The 18,828-nt window shown below is 55.5% G+C and overlaps 1 protein-coding gene across 6 annotated transcripts in view; it reads right to left on the reverse strand.

Annotated features, from left to right (window-relative positions):
• SH3PXD2A (SH3 and PX domains 2A) overlaps positions 1–18,828 on the reverse strand; it is a 241,159-nt gene that overhangs the window by 9,653 nt on the left and 212,678 nt on the right. For all 6 annotated transcript variants that reach the window (XR_014249245.1, XM_082408274.1, XM_082408273.1 and 3 more), the window contains 5 exons: positions 15,041–15,124; positions 9,889–10,006; positions 5,986–6,323; positions 4,832–4,881; positions 2,060–2,179 (listed from right to left, as the gene is read on the reverse strand). Coding sequence is in view for 5 of the 6 variants with exons in the window: in XM_082408274.1 (XP_082264400.1) it covers positions 2,060–2,179; positions 4,832–4,881; positions 5,986–6,323; positions 9,889–10,006; positions 15,041–15,124 (710 nt within the window). In the remaining variant the exon portion in view is untranslated. The remainder of the gene's footprint in view (positions 1–2,059; positions 2,180–4,831; positions 4,882–5,985; positions 6,324–9,888; positions 10,007–15,040; positions 15,125–18,828) is intronic.

The raw sequence follows: 18,828 nt of genomic DNA on the forward strand, positions 1-18,828 counted from the left end.
TCTAGGAGACATTATCTCCATTTCCCAGATGAGTGAACTGAGCCACTGAGTAAGTGGCCCAGGACCCAGCGTAGGAAGTGATGGGCTGGCATTCAAACCCAGGTCTCTATCATCTCCTGGATGCGGGGGGGGGGCTCCCACTCTCCAAGGCCCCCTCTCCTGCTCTTCCAAGTCTCCTCCAATACCCTGGTCGAGCTGGCCTCCTCTCCAGACCCTCACTTCTCCTCCCACTGAGCTACTACACTTGGAAGATGCACTGTTCCCAGTCCCTACAAAACCCCACTCACCACGGACCCATACGTACAAAAGACTGCCATTCCACCACTTCCATCCTCTCACCCCCATACTGCTAGGCCCTCCCTTGGTGACCCTGGAAAGGGTCTCTCAGGGCAGAAGAGAATAGGAGGGTGCAGGTGAGTGGAACCTGGAGGTAAGGCTGAGGCCGGACCTCCCTGGTTTCCCCATTGCTCATGGTCATTTCACTACATGTGGAATCCCACTGAAATCCTACCAGCTGAGGAGATTTCTTTGAGTTGAATGGCTTCCTGGGGGAAGGCTAGGGCCTCTCAGTCATTTCCCTGTTAGTATAAACTCGTTCAAGGAGCTTCTTTCTTAACTGCTATTTGAGACTGGAGAGAGCCCAGGAGTGTGGTTGCTGGCTGTACTGAGGTCCGTTTGGATCGGGGAGTACAAATGGAAGAGGCAGTTGTCCTTCCATGTGCGCAGGTTCTGCATCCCTGGATATGGAGGGCCAACTGCACTACGATTTTATATAAGGGCCTTGAGCATCCCAGGATTTGGGTGTCCATTGGGGGTCATGGAACCAATCCCCCACGGATCCCGAGGAACAACTGTAATTTTGAATTGTGGAACACTGCTGGAGGAAGAGGTCCCAGGGAGGGGAAGGGAAGCTTGAAAGCACCGGCACTGGTGGAAGAGGGGCAAGGAAGGAAGGGAGGATAGAGACCACCAAAGGCAAGGTCTGCCTGAGGCCAGCCCTCTGCAGCCCCCGCCCTGCCTTGGGTACTATATTCCATCCTTCACTCTGCCCACTCCATACTCAAAATGCATGTGTGGGTAGATCCTAAGTATGTCAGTTCTCTTACATTATGAGCTTCATAGGCTCTTCTGGAAGCATAAGCACCACTGAGAGAATGATTTCTCTTAGAAATTTAGTTCTAAGTTCCAGGCATGTGGTTTAAAACGTTCACATTGGGGATATCACCTCTTCAATGGGCAGAGACTGCCCAATTACTCTTCTGATGGTTTTACAGGTATTAATTGGACTTAACTCCATTACTACACAGAGCCACTCAAGAGAAAGATCTGAGTCACAGATCTTCTCTGGCCCTGGAATGCCATGTTCAGCGCTGGCCACAAAGTGGGGTTTCATAAATGCTAGGAGACCGGCTGGGAGGGAGCAGGAGAGGGTCTACTACCCATTTGCAGAGAGAAATCATCAAAACCTGGGGGAGAAGTGACTGCATCAAATGTCAGAGGTGCCTGTGGTGTGGACATGGCCAGAATTGGGGTCCCCAGTGCCTTACTCCGGCTGCCTGGACCACATTCTCCCAACAGCAGCACTTCCTAATATGGGTCTTGTGGAACCCTGGCCCCCAGGAGCTCCTGGGAGAGGAATCTAGGTGATACTGCCTATTCCAGTCCCCTCTTAGAGCCACACAGTGACACCCCCATATCTAGGCTCTGAGAAGTTCTGCAATTAAAACAACAAAGCTGGTTGGGTTTTGTTTAACTCACTGTCCTCCAAACTCATTCAACCCCAGAGGCCCCTTGCTTCAAAGTGCCCCCATCACAAGCTCCTATAATATGCTTTGGGAAACGCTGCTGTGACGGGAGCTGGGTGGAGACATGAGCTGTGGGTTCTAGTCCTGGCTGTGGCACCTACTGGCTTTAGGCAAATTCTAATCCCTCTGGGTCCTGTTTCTGCACCTTTCCTGCCCGCCCCTCAGGAATGTCGCCAGCAAGACATAAATGGGAAACACGGGAGGTATCTGACCATCACGAATTATAACCCTTAGCCCCATGGCCCAAGGCTCACCTCTGCCTTCTGTCCGCCTCGAAAACTGATCCCATCAGAAATGCACGACTGGAATTCGGCAATGGTGTAGTACTCCACCTCAACAGAAGGGGGCTCTGGCGGCTTAGGCAGCTGGAACCCCTGAGGCAGAGAAGGACTCAGTCAGCAAGACCCACCTGATCAGAACCGTAACTGAGGTGAGTGTGGCAGTTACACCAGGTGGAGAGCAGCTGACTTGAGGATGTATCAATCACCTGAGTCTCAGGGTGTCTCACCAAGAGACCACTCTCCTGACCAGGCTCTCTAAGAATACCCAGGATTCGCTTGAGACTTGTCTGAGCTATGAAAATGATCATCTAAGTAAATTTCCACCCTTACATATTTGGAATCCAGTTTTCAGAAGCCTCAACAGCTAGGTCCCAAAATGAAAGTCAAAAAGCAGAGAAATTGTTGTAACAAAGCCCGTGCACACTGCCCCCTGGGAGAGGAGAGCCATGTCCTTGAGTCTCAGGTGAAGGGCCACCGGGGTGACACCTGACTGCAGAGGTGGGGTGGGTGTAAGGGGTGTGGGGTTGGTCAGAAAACCCCTTGGTCGGTCATCATGATGATGCCAAATGGTTAGGCAAGCACGGAATAAACTCAGGATCCTTTGCTCTGGGGTTGGGTAGAACACGCTGGGCAGCAAATGCTTCCTAGATGCTGGCACGTCAATAACTAAGGCTGACATGCAAGGAAATTTAGAATATGGCCACAGCCCATGAGTTGTGAGCCTCATTCATTCACTTGGCAAATGTTTGTTGTGTGTCTACTGGGTGCCAGACTCTGGTCCAAGGCACCAGGCATCCAAGAGTGAACCAAAGGGACAAGACAACCCCCTTGCCCTCGTGGAGAGGACATTCCAGCTTCAGCCAGTCTCTACTCCAGCCAACATGGCCTTGGTGCCTCCCCATCACTCCCAGTATGGCCTGGTATCAAACAAAGGAGTTAAAATAAAACAATCTTATAAAAAAGGTACATGTGTTTGGGAGGCTAGAGGGGGGAAGCAGCTACAGTGTAGCAGGAAGACCTCAAAAGATCTCTGCCTGCAGGTGGACGCATGTGGGCTCCAATCCCAGCTCAGCAATTCACCAGTTGTGTGGCCCTGGGCAAGGCCCTTGCCCTCTCTGAGCCTCAGTTCCCTCATCTGTAAAATGGAACTAATAACAGGGTCATGAGATAATGAACATAGCTTCTGGTCCAGCCAACGGCACAGGAAAAGCTCTATAAACATAAGCTGAAGCCGAACGCTCTTCCTGAAACGCCATCCTATTCCTCTTAACCTGCCTCGTCCTTCAAGGCTCAGCATGTTCGAATCCTGCCACTCACAGCTGAGCTGCCTCAGGTCAGAGTGAGTGAAGGGTGGGGGGAGGCTGGTTTTGAGGGACCAGGTCAACTTTCCCTGCCCTGGTGGCTGGCTCTGCAGCAGTGCATGCGCACAGATGTGGCCCAGGTCCCAGCCCTGCCTGGACCCCTGCGGCCAGGTGGGAGTCGGACGGACCTAGCTGGAAGGAGCAGCTCTGTCCTAGCAAGCCCTGCTTTTGGCAGGTGTGGAAAGAATTACCCCATTCTTGCCAAAATCAAGTCTGCCTGAAAATAATCAGCTGGGGCTGAGAGAGATGGGAGGGAGGGGAGAACTCGTTCAGTTGTGTAAAATGGGAGGGGAAACAAGATAGAAACTCCACTGGGGCTGATGGCCAGGGCCAGGACGGTCCCACCTCCAGGGGCCAAATCTTCAAAAATCCTGTTTACGGAAGGCCAACTCTTCCAGTGACTGCTGCTGTCCGCCCCCCTGGGGCGGATGTCACTGACCACAGTAAATCTCGCTGCTAAGCCCAGATGTGACTTCAGAATCCTTGTCCACACACAGTGCACAAAGAGCTGACAGAGGAGGTGGAAAGTCGACGGCCAGCCCTCCGCGTACACCATCTCATCCCATACTTACAACAGCCCTAGGAGATGGCTGGCACTGTCCCCCTCTTATAAATAAGGAAACTGAGGCCTGTGGAGGGTAAGCAACCTGGCCAGGGGCTCGCTGTTTCTCAGTGTCAGAAATGGAGTATGCATCCATGCTTGGCAGGCCTGAAGCCCCATTCTTTCCACTGCATCCCACTGCCCCAGATGACAGTTCTTGGTTCTAGGGCTCTCCGTCTGCCACCTCTCACCCAAAGCCCCAGCACCCTGAGTGCACATCCACCTCCGTGGCGGTCTGGATGCCAGGAAACCCCACCTACAGGCGCCACAGACCCCAGCAGCATTGAGCCTCTTTGAGCTTCAGCATAAACCAGTCCCTGCCATTTACCACCCTCCTCCCCAGAGAGGATGCTCACTGGTCTGCCCTGTGCCCGCCCAGGTTCTGGCATCCACTGGGCACTCCCGGGCAAGGAAGGCAAAGCTGAAAGTCTTCCAGGCTCACCTGGACAGCAGCCCTATTTCCTGCCCCTGGCAATGCCCGGCTGGACACTCTCGCCAGCCAGTCTAAATGTTTATGTCTGCCAGTGCCGTGGCTGGGATGGATTTATTTAGCTTTGGAGTGCAGTGTGTTTTCGATTAAAAACTGTCCAGCTAGGCCCCAGGAAGGCTGGGTTCCCCAGGCTTCCCTCCCTGCCTCCAGCCCCACAAAGCTGGAAGCTCCAGCATGGCCCTGGGGAAGCTCTGGACCAACAGACTCTGCACTGAGACAGCCAATTACTGGGAGCTGCTACAGTGCACCCAGGAAAGGGAATGAGAAAGAGAGAAAAAACTGAGCACACATACCAAGCTGGACTCTCTGCGAGGTGGAGGCCTTGTCCTGAGGTTCGGGGAGCCTAGAAGAAGAAACAGGGCTTCAGAAATCGCAGCCAGACACAGTGCCTTCCCTGCCTTCCCTGGGTGTGACCTCCTGATGCTGGGAAGTTCCTGCTCTTCTCCCACATTTATGACGAACCCATGCTCTCGGTCACCACAGGCACGATAGCTGGGCTTCTTCAGTGGAAGTGAGAGATCTTTAAGCTTCCTTAGCTGTGTTTCAAGGGGATCCGTGAACCCCCTAAAATGATGTGCACATTTCAAAATGTACAGACATAGGGGCTTTTTTCAGGGGAAAGGGTAGATAGCTTTATCAGATTTCCAAAGTTAGGAGAAGAGACCATGTCTATTTTTTGCTCACTACCAAATCCTTGGAAGCTGGCACAGTGCTAGGCAAGAGGAAGTACCCCCAAAACAGCTCCCGACTGACTGCTCAGAAGGCTTCAGGCATAAAGCTAATGTAACCAAGTTCAGAACTAAACTAAAAAACAGCTTTCCTCCAGATTTTAAGAATGGCTGGACACAAACAGAAGCTGGTCTCATAATACAGAACAGTTTAACCCTCAACCACAGGCATCCTTGCCCCAGAGATGCTAGAGATTTGGAGGGGCCAGCAGCTGGGTTTCTCCTGTACGAAAGGAGGAGATTCCGGAAGAATGCTGCTTAAAAGTGCTTGTGGAGGGAGGTACAATCACCCTTCCAAGTGTCTTAGACTTCCGGTAACTGGAAGAAGAAGGGGTAAGGCTCAGCAAGATGATCTTCTATCGGCTGTCACTCATAGAGCAGCCTTGCATCGAGGGACGCATTTCACAGCCCAGGTGACTTATCTGCAGAGTGACCATTCATGGTTCCCCACTAGAGGAGGAGGGGACGCTACCAGCTTATATATGCATGCAATTTATCTTCGGTGGAGGAGTTGGAAGGAATTGCCTTGTCCATGCTTGTGATTAGCATAAGACAAGCTGGCAAAGCGAGCCTGGGGTCAGGGGTCAGCCTACATCTCAGGAAGAGAATAATACGGGGATCATGCACACACACCCCCCCACCCCAGGCTTTCCTTGCACCTCACGCCCCTTCTCTAAAGAGCTGTGTGGCAAGGACCCGGGGATCAGCGAGGCTCTTACTGATCTGGGCCCTCTGAGGGGCAATCCTGGCCACGGCTGGGGAGCCCTGGGCCAGCTTGGAGACAGTCCTCTCGGGGACACCCAGGGCGCTGCCGTTGGAAGCGTTGCAGAGGATGGGCAGGCTGATCTCCTTCTTGGTGATGGGGGCCTCTGGGCCCTCGCCTTCAGCTGGGGTGGTCTCCTTGTCCCCGGACGCCTTTTTGTTCAGCAGGTTGCTGATCTCCATGATGTTCCCGATGATCTCCACCGGGCCTGCCAGATTCTTCTTCCGTGCTGGCAGGTCATCCTTGGCTTTCTTCAGGTAGGATGCTGGTGCCCAGCCCTCTTTGCCCAGGTATCTGCAGGGAGGAGTGGGACATGGCATCATGAGAGCACCCTGTCCAGGCCCCAGGCTCCATCAGGCCTTGCCCAGGTGAGCTTTCTCTGCTGCACTCTGTAAGACACTTGGCAAAGCCACTACTCTGGAGAGAACTGGAACGAGGGCCAGTGGAAAGACATCGGGAACACCACTTCTTCCTCTCTGTCTCCCAGCTCTTTGCCTGATCCCTCTTGTTGTGGGCCCTCATTGTTTGCAACATCAGGCAAACATGGGACATTGAGATGAGAAGATTCCTCAGATGTGGGGTTGCCTAAAAGGTAGACTTTGCAATGGCCTACTACCTCACCACAGCAGAGGGCAATTCTAGAGATAAGAAATGAGAAGGTGTATAGAGTTAAATGCCCAGTCAGAAAGGGAAGTATGATCAGAGAGGTGAAGAGGCAGCATAGGTGAGAGTTAGGAAACCCGAGTTCTGGTCTATGGTACTTCGGACAAGTCCCTACCCTGGAGCTCAATTTTTTCTCTTCTGCAAAATGCTGGGATAGAGTAGCTGCAAACATTTATCCAGAAGGATAGACATATTGAGAGCAACTAGGAAGACGTGTATAAAGAGTGAGTGACCAAGTGGGAAAAGTACTGGCACCACTGCAGGAGGAGCAGACAGATCAAGTTCACAGAACAAGTCCACAGACAGACCAACGCTAAAGGTGGCGTTTCAACGTAGTGGGGTAAGGATGGATTATTCAATGAGTGATTGGGGGATGACTGATGATCCAGTTAGGAAAAACAAGTGAGACTCTGGCCTTACAACCGTATAGCAAACTTAAAAATGCAAGTCGTGAATATTTGCTTAATCTTGGGGGCTGAGAAAATCTTTCTAAGTGGAACTCCGAAAGCAGAAACCATAAATGAAAAGATTAAATAAAGCACGTGACTGGATAAAATTAAAGGCTTTGGTATGGCAAAACAAAAACAAAATGAAACAAAACAAAACGAAACAAAACCAAAAACCCATAAACAGAGCAAAAGGCAAATGACAGGGCCGACTTAATTTTAGGGGATTTGCTGACTTCTGAAAACAAGTTTTTCCCTTTTTCCCTCATGGTGTTGAGCTTCTACCCAAACCCACTGAGAACTTACTTCCTGGTCCAGCAATTCCTGGCCAATGCCCTGCAGTCTGGGGTGCAATGTCCCCGCCTGCTTCCTGGCACACATCTGGCTCTCTGGAATGGCTCCTCCATGCCAGATGTCTGATAATCCCCGGCCCCCCTGCCTCCCTGATCTGACCTTGTTCTTGAGGACTCATTAGGTAGGAGGAAAGGAAATGTGAAAGTTCAAGTTTCTAACGTGTTTGAGCTTTGCTGGAAAGTTCAGGTAGGAGGCGGCTTCTTATGTTCACGTCACATGAATGAGCAGGCAGGCTGACCCAAGCTCACCCGTCTATCCCTGTTTTGGGGCTTGGAAGGCAGACATCAGTGAACAAATGGATGGCAGTCAGGGAGCTGGCAGACAGAGCACAGAATTTCAGGGGTGGATGGAAGCAACTAGTAAAGATACCTAATCTTACATATATCAACAACCAAGGCTCAGAAAAGCAAAGCAAGTAGCAGAGGGTCACACAGCTAGCTTTTGGCAGCATCTGGCCCAGAACTTGGTGCCCTTCATCTTGGAAGAAAGATGATGAACCTGTCAGCCACTGGGAGCACCTGTGCGGAGACGGGGAGCGAGGTCTCCTGGGAGTGATGGTCAGGAATGCTCATTGTCCTGAGGGCTCCCATTCTAGACCTTGATGTGCTCCTTCGGTGTTACATGGATAAAATTAGATTCCAGACAGGGAGATGCAAGTGAATCAGGAGAGGCTGTGTGTGTTTCGGTCCAACTCTGCTCACATCTGCTTTCCAGCTCTGGAGCACGGAATGACTCCAGAGGGAAGCAAACTGGAAAAGGAGGATGGGGAGAGAGGGAGGGCGTGTATGTGTGTGTGTGTGTGTGTGTGTGTTTGGTGGGGGTGGTGGTTGGAGAAGAAAGACGGGAAGTAAGGATCAACACAGAGCCTGGGATGCTGGGAAATGGCATATTTAAGGGGGTGTCTGGCAGCCTTCTTAAGGTGGAACCTTTTCAGCAGGGTTTTCTCAGTTGCAGCTCCCACTGGCTGAATGGCCAGGCCATGGGGACAAGAGCTGACTAGATGAACCAACTCAGAGTGATTTTATTGGTCATTTTAGAAAACTAAAACACCCAGCAGCCTTGTAGAAAACCTCTGGGTGAGTGGTTTAGGTTAGCAGCCTGCCAGAATGTCCACTGGCCTTCCCACGCAGACTCGTGGTGGCTGGATTGTGGGCTTGGCTCTAGTTTCCATTGTTTAGAGAACATCAAAGTCTAGGGGCAGAGGATTTGGGCAAACACGTCCAGGCACACAGTCCTGTCCCACCTATCGGGACAGAAAGGGACACCTCAGCCCGCTGACTGGTGTGCACAGGGCCGGGGGCAGGGGCGACTATGTTCTGGCAGGTCACACTAAGGTTCAATCCTATGTGGCCAACGACCTTCATCCTACCCGTCAGCACAGACCAATCTGAACACCACGCGGCGTGCTGTGTTCTGAGCAACTGTCTTGTGAGTGCCCCTGCCGCCTCGGCCATCTGTGCCCTCTGTGGGGGACAGCTCAGAACACGCATCCTATCCACAGTGGGTCTGGGGTTCCCAGGTGTGGTGGGCTGGAGAGGCGGTCCCCAGAGCCCATGACAGGGACTCTCTCTGTCATCCGGGTTACAGGCAGAGAAGAGAAACTGGGTAAAATCATCACAGCGGAGCTACTTCTAAAGGACCCAGGAACATTTCCTGGGAACAAGCCCCTCCTTGAGGGGGGTGCTAGCTGGCCTGGGAGCCCCAGGGCAGAGGGGCCTGGGGGGCAGGACTTGGTAGGGGAGAGGTGAGTGAAACCCACAGGGTTTAGTTCGCTTCCAGGAGCGTCAGGAAGCTCCCCACTCCCCTACTCACACCCCCGAATGGGTTTCTCAGCTGGGAAGTGTGATCAGGCCCAAGGAGAGGGAAGGGCAGAGCCAGAGGCCTCTGAACTAGGCCTGGGCTCAGGCCTCACTTCCGCCCCAGCTCTCTCGACCACGGGAGCCAGCCCTGCGGAGAGGAACAGCCCGGCCCGAGCCTGCATCTGTGGGCAGCAGGGGCTGCCTGCTGGGACCCCGGCAAGGCCCGTGGACGCCAGCACTGCAGGCGGCCTGAGCTGCACAGCACGCCAAGCAGCCCAAGCCGGACACAGAAAACCAAACTCAGACGCGCTGGACCCTCTTGGCGGATGCATGGGAAGGGGCTGCACCACTGCCTGTGCCCCGCTGGCTGTGGCTCAGGCCCTGCTTTATGTGTCCCGGGAGGGTTTGTGCAAGATGAGCACTCTCTGTTACGGCCATTCAGCCTCGTGGTGCTAAAGCAGTCAAGCCAGGCCGTGGGTGCAAAGCTGCCGTCAGGATTTACCTGCCAGCTGGTGCCCTCAGCCACTCTGCTGCCCAGGGCCAGCCTGGGGGCCAGGGTGGCAGAGAGGCACCTTGCTCCTCCGCTGGGGCTCTTACCTGATGTACCACCAGCCCTCCAGATTCTTCCGGATCACCTCCACGGTGACGCCCTTCTCAAAGCCAATCTCGTCCTTGCTTTGGCTGGTGTAAGGCTGCACAGTGACATACTTCTCCTCTGTGGGTGGTGGGTGAAGCAAGAAAGCACAACGATTTGAGGACAGAGTACAGGTCCTCTGTCCTGCCTCCTTCTCCCCCTGGCCTGGCCTCACTTAGTTGGTGGCCAAGGTGTACTGCATCAGCCTCTGGCTTTTCCAGGAAAGGGAAGAGAAGGGATCAGGCCTCACAGCTGTGCCCTGCATGTGCCAAAGCTGGCCAGGGCCCCAGGTGGCCTTGCAAGCCCCAGGTAGCATAGAGCTGGCTCTCCCAGCCTCCCAGTCCCATAACTGCAGCCAGGCTGCTGGGGCCTGGAGTCCTCAGGGTCCCAGAAACTCCCTGGGCTGAGGGCAGGGCCACGAGGAACCTGGCCCTCCTGGGGCCTGAGTCAGGGAGTCTGAGAACAAACCCAGGTGTCCCCTCAATGTCTGGAGGCCTCAAGACAAGCCCTCTCCTTCCTGAACATGCCATGCGTCCATCTATGCCTCAGACCTGCTCTCCCAGCCTGTCTCCCACCTCAAACCCTTAAACTTCTCCTCTGTCCAACCTTCTGACAGCTCCAGGGACACCTCAGCCTCCACTGACCATTCATCTGATCACCTGATCACATAATTTCCCCGAGAGGATGCTATGGGCAGGGTTATGTGCCCTGTTAAGGGTCCAGGGGCCAAACGAGTGCGGCACAGTCAGGCAGGAGCCCTGAGGGGGCTGAGTTGACCACACAGCTCGGTGAAGCCCCTCTGGGAGCTGCCTACTCTGGTCTCACGGTAGGACTGCACACCCTATTCTGTGCTCCCCAGGCACCGTGGGGAGCTGAGCAGGAGCGTGGGGGCAAGCGTTGGGGGGGTGGTGCTGGGCAGTTTGTGTCTTCCTGGATCCCTTGGGCCTCTCTCCTGGCAGGGACCCTGTACCTCCACAGGAGTCCCTGCTCAGGCCTCCTGTCTGCTGGGGACCGGCAGACGCACAGCTGGCCAGCCACAGACACCCTGCCTCCTGGGGGGAGAGTCTCCCCAGAGGAACGGCTTGGGAAGGAACACCCAACCCCACCCATCCCCTCAGAGGAGGACGAGCGGCAGAGATTGGCACACACTCTGGGAGGGTCACCCCGAAACTGTGCTGTCCTCTCCGACCTGGATTCTCCCTGGGGGCTGAGACAGTGCCTGGCACACAGTAGGCGCTGCAAAGGGACTATGGAGTACATTGATGAGGACAAAGGTGTGTTGAGCCGGGGCACCGAGTGGGAGACTCTCTGAGCTCAAAATAGCAGGATGCTGGCACAGAACAGCTGGCTCTGAGACAGGCGCTCCCCACCCCCTCAGCTGGACCCTGCCAGGCAGCCTGCCTGAGCCCCTGGCAGTAGTGGGGGAGAGGGCAGCTGCCACCCTAACCCCCTGCTCAGGAGGGCCATCTGTTCATTCTTCCCTAGATTATCAGGGCCCTGTCTGCGGCCCTGTGCCGGGCGGAGATAGCAGCTCCCTGTGGGATGGAGGCAGCTGCCCTGCCAGGCCGCAAGGACAGAGCTGGCAGGCCGCTGGCCGAATCTGAAAGGCTGCCAAAGGGCAAAAGGTAGGTGATGCCCCACGGGAGCCTCCACAGTTCAGCACGCTCTTCTCAACTGCAAGCCTTTCTCAGCGTCAACTCGCTCCTGGAAGCTTTCAGATTCCAATCCAGCCATGCTGGGGAGAGCCGCCAAGACCGCCTGAGAACCTGGCCCTGCCAGATTCTGACTCGGGCCTTTGAGAAGGTCCGCGTTTTATAGTCCAGCCCCCTGCGCTCCCGCCTGTTCCTGGGCTCGCTCCATTTTCCAGCGGGACACCGTAAATCCTGGCCCGGGCGGTGGCCGGAGCGGCAGCGCCAGGCCCCAGGGACCCAGGGTTCTGAGGCTCGGGTGAGCCGAGGCCTGGGCTCCACATTTTGCCTTTGCTCAGTTGGGCTATTTTTAAAAGCCTGTGGTTCGTGCAGGAAGCCATCATTAAAGTTTCCCTAGGCAAAGTTACTTTTGCAGAGAAAAATTACAGCCTTTCCCTTGGGCAGATCAGAGGAGCCCTTCTCTGCCTCACGGCAGAGGCCAGGGCCTAGACTGCATCATGGGGGCCAGGCCCCAGCACCAGCCTCCCCAGTCCCCAGTGTGCGTGCTGAGGACAGAGCCCCGAGGGCCATGTAAGCGTCCTGCTTTCTCCTGCCCCTCCTGGTGGGCAGAACCAGAGATGTCCGTTTTACTCAGGAAAGCTGAGTTGCTCCTGCACAAAGCCCTCTTCATGGTGGCCCTGGGACTGATGTGAACACAGATGTCTGGGAGTTTACGCTCCCAGGAAGAGACCTGGCTGGCTTGGAGGCTCGTCCTACCCTGGCACTGTAGGTTCCAGGAGGTGAGAATTCAGAGCCCTGGTCCCAGGCAGGGCAACTCTTCCAATTGGTCTGTTTGGGGGCTCGGTTTTCTGCCACGTTTGGCTTGGATGACGAAGGTGTGGGTTACCTCTGTGTGGCCGCGTGCCCTGTGGGTCTCAGCTCCCTCCTCACAGGTTTCCCTGGGGGAAAGCAGAGGCAGTCCCTCCACTGAAGAGGGGCCACAAACCCCACCTTAGGGGGCCAGACAGGAGGATGGCGAGACTGATGGAAATGACCTTGGTGGGGGGGAGGGGGCTGAGTCATTTGCGTTGCTTGGGGTCTCTAGAAGAGATGCCGCTTAGGAATCAAGTTGAGGGAAGGGGCCTGGGAGCTCTGGGGGGCACCTCTGGGCTTCTGGGAGGCGCTGACACCATGGTCACTCCGATATGCCCTCGAAGGATGGTTGCCACCTCACCCCAGGGAGGGCTGGCCAGGCTGCCCACGGGGTGGGTAGGTGGCTGGGGGGAGGTGGACGGGCCTGTTCTGGTTTTGGAAGCAGGGGCTGGAGAGCCCTGCAGTTTCCAAACCACAGACGCCTCCTCTTTCCAAACACTTTCCTCTCCGTCAGCAGTCTCCCTGGCTCCCCTCCCAGTCCCTACAACTTACCCAACCCCGATGCAAGAGGCCTTTTGATTCCAAAGGCCTGGTTGGCTCTGGGACTGGGGGAGTGGAGGCCCCGGGGAAGCACTGCTTTTCTCTTGTCTAGTTATATAGGACCCACTGCCTGTTCCCCCCTTGTCAGCTCGGCTGTTTGCAGCGAAGTTTCTCCCAGCCAACTTCCTGCAAGTTTTTCTTGGCTGCCTGATTTAACTTAGCCCTAATTTAACTTAGAGCTAAGACTGGGAAATGATGTTGTTTAGGTCTCTTATTCAAAAGAGAGAAGTCATGGGCCTGCATTTGCTTACATATTTGCATATGTGTGGCTGGCCATAGAATTATGCATTTAGTTGGGTATCTGTGTCTACTTACATCGTGTTATAATTGTAAATACTGTTGCCGATATACACATGGTATAGGAGTTATGTATACGAGACTGCATATGAAGCTATACGTGTACTTGGGGGGTAGCTGCAGAGGTGTACCTATGATGTGGTTGTGTGGATAATGCATCTGTGACTGTGTAAATAATGCAAACGTGGAATGGTCTACGTGAGGTTGCATAAGTGTGTACTGTGAGTGGCTGTGTGCACGGGACCGCAGATGTGCAGCTGTGTAGGGCCTGGATGGGACAGTGTACTGTGGCCACGCCCGTGGCTCTCAGGGTTGTGTGCCGGTGGTCATGCTTCACCGACTGAAGTGTCCGAGAGTCCATGTGGTTGTGGAGACAGAGGTGTGTTTGGGGTTCAGTGTGTGATGGTGTTTGGAGCAGCTGTGGGAGGGGATGGGGACGGGCCAAACCTTCCACCCTGCTCTTTTTCCAGGCCAGTGTCCCACTCTCCTTTGCTGCCAAGGCTCAGGGCTGCTTCCCCGCCTGGCCCCCCAGCTATGCTGCCCCACCCATCCTACCTCTAGGGTGCCTTTGCTTCACATTCAGCCTGTTCTCTCTGCTTCCACGACTTGGCCCCCTGTCCTGCGCCAGCACCCAGGGTCCAACCCACACTCCACCCTCAGGACAAGCCGGGCTCCTCGCGGCCAGTGCTCTGAGCCTGATGCTGAGCCAGCCACGGGTGGTGGCCACCCCTGAGTCCAGGCTTGCTGCTGCCTGGGGCTTGGGGCAGATACCAAAACAGGGTCTCACAGTCGTTCAGGAACCAGCTTTGGGGGTAGGGTGCGAGTCATGGGGCATCCCTGCTAATTCTGGAAAAGCCAATGCTTATTACACACCCTTCCGGCTGTGCCGTCACCGTCCGGAACACATACCCTCCGCTCTCCTTGAGGCAGGAGAAATGGGCCACCCACTGGCCTCGGGGCTCTGGAGGTGTTTAGAGGTTTGTTCAGAGGCCTGCCCCTAATTTGGATGTTGGAAAGGCCCTGGACTGGCAAACGTCTTGGTTCCTAATCAGCCTGTATGGCAGGCCAGGGGCTTCCCTGGAATAGTCTTGATCAGGCTCAAGCCCAACAGCTAGTGCTGGGGCTGCTGGAGCCCCCAGCTGGACCTGACCCCACCATCAGAACTTGTTGAGGCTGTGCCCTGGGGCCAGGCTGTGTCTGGATTTTGCTCCTCCTCTAGTTTCCCTGGAGCTGGCTGAATGAGGAGATTGTGAGCGGCTCCTTCTTCCTACTCTGTCCCTAAGTAATTGCTAGAATAGCTCTGGCCAAGGGAACCCTTTCTCAGAGGAAGGAGGCAATGAACGGCAGGGGTGAGGGGCACGGCCCAGGCAGAGACCCATACACGCTCAGTTCTCTCAATCTGAAGCTTCAGGGTAAATGTGGCCTTTCTTAGAGTCCAGCTGCCCAAATAATCCTGTCCTAAGTCCCATGACCCCTGCCCCCAGGATGCTGGCCAAAGACAGAGCCGCCCCCATTGTCACCCCAATTCCCAAGCGGCCCCTGCGCCCCCCTCCCGCCTCCCCCCCGCCAGCTAGAGTAGGTGAGAGGAAAGTCTGGCTGGTGAATCTGGGTAAGGAGGCCACAGGGCAGAGAGCAGCAGAGCCCAGGAAGGAGGAGAAGTGTTAGTGAAAGAGAGAACAGCAGCTGTGGGTGAGGAGAAGCTGGCTCCCATTGTCACCTCGGCTGTGCTGCCTGTTGACCATCCCGCCCAGGGTCCACCGGCGATCCAGGCGCCGCAGATGGGCCTTGCGTCTCTTGGACACTGGTGTGGGAGATGGCGATGGAACACGCGGCCGACGGGAACCGGCGGAGAGAATGGACATGAGGATGAGATGGGATGGGTGGGGAAGGGATGGAGGGAGGGAAGGTTCGCACCCCCAGGGCTTCACCGCCTGGACTGAGTCCCGGTGGCACATGCCTGCTGGAGGGGCGCGGATCTGACCAGTGGCGGCGCTGGAAGGTGAGGAATAACTCAACCAAAGCCAAATTGCATGGGTTATGCCCCCGAGCCTGGGAGGGGCTAGGAATTTAGAATCCCAGCACCTGAGAGGGCAAGAGGAGCCTTGGCTCCAGCCCAGTGCAAGGACGACCCTTGGTTGCGGCCCTAGGTGGAGGACACAGCTCCCACCATTGCTGGGCAGGGATGGTTCCCAGGAGGCTGTGCCCCACTCTCCACCAGGGCCCACATCCACCTGTTCCCCTGCCCCCACTCACTCAGCAAGTCCTGCTTGTGAACCTGCCACCACGAGCCAGGCACTGCGGGTGGAAGAACAAATGTGCCCAGCAGAGACTTGGGGTCTCTTCCTTGGGGGGCTTATAACTCTCACCATCCTGGGTTGGTTTATGTCTTTGCTTTTTCAGTCACCCCCAATGGATCAAGTCTGTTGAGGGCTAAGACTCTGCATCTCTGCGTCCCCAGGGCCTGGCACGGGGCTGATCCCTCAGAAATGTTGCCGAGTGAAGCACACACAGTAGGATGCCACAGGCCTTGGTCTGTTCCTTCCCCACATGCAACCCACTGGATTTCTGACAACGGAGGACCTGCCTCCCAGCTTTTCACTGCTCCACACTCCTTTCATCTGCACAGGTCCTCTGGCTGCTATGGACCAGCTCCACATGCCCCCCGCCTTCCTATGGGACGCCCAGGTGGATCAGGGGCCCCCACCTCCTGGCACTGCAGAAGGAGGGTGCCAGGCTGCCCAGGTCTGGGGAAGGGAGGCCAGCACTTAAGAGTCAAACTGTTGGGCTTCCCTGGTGGTGCAGTGGTTGAGAGTCTGCCTGCCAATGCAGGGGACACGGGTTCGAGCCCTGGTCTGGGAGGATCCCACATGCCGCGGAGCGACTAGGCCCGTGAGCCACAATTACTGAGCCTGCGCGTCTGGAGCCTGTGCTCCGCAACAAGAGAGACCAATAGTGAAAGGCCCGCGCACCGCGATGAAGAGTGGCCCCCACTTGCCACAACTAGAGAAAGCCCTCGCACAGAAACGAAGACCCAGCACAGCCATAAATAAATAAATAAATAAAATTAAAAAAAAAAAAAAAAAAAAAAAAGAGTCAAACTGTCCAGACACACCTGAGCCACACCCCACCAGGGCCTCCTGGGAAGTACTTATTTTTCCAGAGGGAGAAGAGTAGCCTGTTTGACCTGCTTCTTGTAAGCAGGAGGCCTGGACAAAAGGTTAGGGGTATGGATTCAGTCCAGGCTGCACTGCCAGGTTACTGTGTCACCCTGGCAGGCTGCCATCCCTCCCTAAACCTGTTTCCTCATCTGTCTTTGGGGTTGACACCACCTGCCCCGGCGTGAAATAAGACAGGGACGGGACGGGCTCTGTGGAATGGAGATGAGGTCCTGTGTGAGGTCAGACCGGGAAGAACCTGGACAGCTGACCTCCTGGGGGTGTGTCCCCCTGGTTTCTCTGTGGGCAGAGGAGCTTCACTTCAGCTGATGCCCAGCCTGGGGCCACCTTAGCAGTAAGTGACATTTACCCGGTTTAAACCAGGTACCAAGACCATCTCACTGGAGCCTCACAAAAGCCCCATGTAGCTGGCACTCTCCCCATTCTAGAAATGGGAGGCCAGAGGCACAGGGATGTTCAGGAACCCTCTGAGTCACACACCTGAGCGTCAAGGCGGCACGCAAGTCCACGCAGTCTGGCTCTGGAGCCTGGACTCTAGACCCTGCGCCCTTTAGGCACCAACAGTGGAGAAGGCCTGGACCCTGGGGCCAGTGCCAGCCCAGGGAGAAAGGCAGGTCATTGCCGGTGGCTGCAGGGCGCAGGGCACAGGCAGAGACCCAGGTTCGGGTCCTGGCTCTGCCACTAACTGATCTGGGGACTCTGTGGAGGTGACACCCCTCACTGAAGCACCCTGCCAACGTCGGGCCTGGACCCTCCTGATCAGCAGTGGACGAGAGGGTCTCAGCCTCCACCTCGGCCCTCCTGCCCCCTACTGAAACATTTCTGCATTCTCCACAGCACACCTGGCTTCAGGAGAAACATGAACATATGCCAGAATATCTGATAATAGAAATAAACCAAAACAGCCAATGGTCTCTTTTCTTTCTGAAGCAATGGAACATGAGCTGTTAGGGAAGCTCTGATGGGATGAAGGCTTCCAATTTCTGCCTATAGAGCTCAGGGGACCTACAATGCGATGGCAACGGGGCTGGGGTAGAGATGGCCAGAGAGGGGACCAGGGTGGGCTGATCTCTTAGCCACATTGCTGCCAGTGCAGAGACTGGCGGACACACCACAGCTGTTGGGCCTTGGGCTGGGGTACTGAGTCCTGAGCCCTTCCGTACAGCTGCGGGGAGATGCCCACGATGTGATGATGGAACTCACAGCTGCCCAAATGTTGCCAGGGGTGCAGGCACACAGGTCCTATCAAAGTGTGCAGAGGAACCTATTATCAGGAGGTTCGCCCTGAGCGTACACGCGCACGCGCACATACACACCCGCCCCCGCCCCTGCTTGAATGCAGAACCTCCACTGGCCGCCTGGTTCTTACTCCATCGAGGTCAAAATTCTCTATAACCTGTTACTGCTTGTTCTGTGCAAAGCACCCAATCTCTCTTCAAACCAGCCTGGTGGCATCAGTGCCCACGCACCTCTCAGGCTCTTTCCTGCCCACTTGGTGTCCTGGTCCTCCAGCATCTACCTGACGTCTCCACTCTGACTCTCTTGGCGTCACCTTTTCAGGTGGGGCTCCAATCCCCCACACACAGACACACATACACCCTCCTAGAATTGCTCACAAGAAAATGCTTCACGGAGGGGCATGCGGCATGGTGGGAAGACCACTGGCTGAGGAGGCCGACCAGGGCTCAAGCCTTATGAGGACAAATACATATCTAAATATTTGCAGCCTCAGTTCCTGCATCTGGAAGATGGAGATGGTGACAGAGCCCTCCCAGGGCGGTGAGGACATTTCAAGGACCAGGGCAGACACCTAGGAGTGAGTGAGACCTCAGTACACTCTAGGGATTGTTATTTCTGAAAAGCCCTGGGATACCCCCCGGAATGTGGAACTGGATAGGAGGTGAGGCCTGGTGACTGCAGGCAAAACAGACCGGCCCCAGCTCAGGGGCTACGACCCTGCACCGCTGCAGAGGTGCGAGGGAACCAGAGACGAGATGGGGGACAGGCTCAGCCCCTGGGCTCGGGGAGCAGCCGGGAAAGACCGAGTACCTGGCCTGAACATGCCAGCCCTTCTCAATGGGGCCTGGTCTCTGGAAACCTGTCACAAGGCAGACATGCACTGCAGGGGCTGCAGTACTGGTCAAGGGACTGAAATACAGCATTTACATGGGAGGAAGGGCGGGGCTCCAACTGCCTGCCGAGTAACCGACATTTGGGGGAAGGATGAATACGGAGCTGGGGCTTGGCAGGCTGCTTATTTTGGCCTGGGCAGTGTGGAATGGGGCGTGGGGCAGGGGCAGGCCTGGAGGTGGCCTGAGCCCTGGGTGGC

Source organism: Balaenoptera borealis (genome assembly GCF_965194805.1).
Source record: "Balaenoptera borealis genome assembly, chromosome: 10".
NCBI lineage: Eukaryota > Metazoa > Chordata > Mammalia > Artiodactyla > Balaenopteridae > Balaenoptera > Balaenoptera borealis.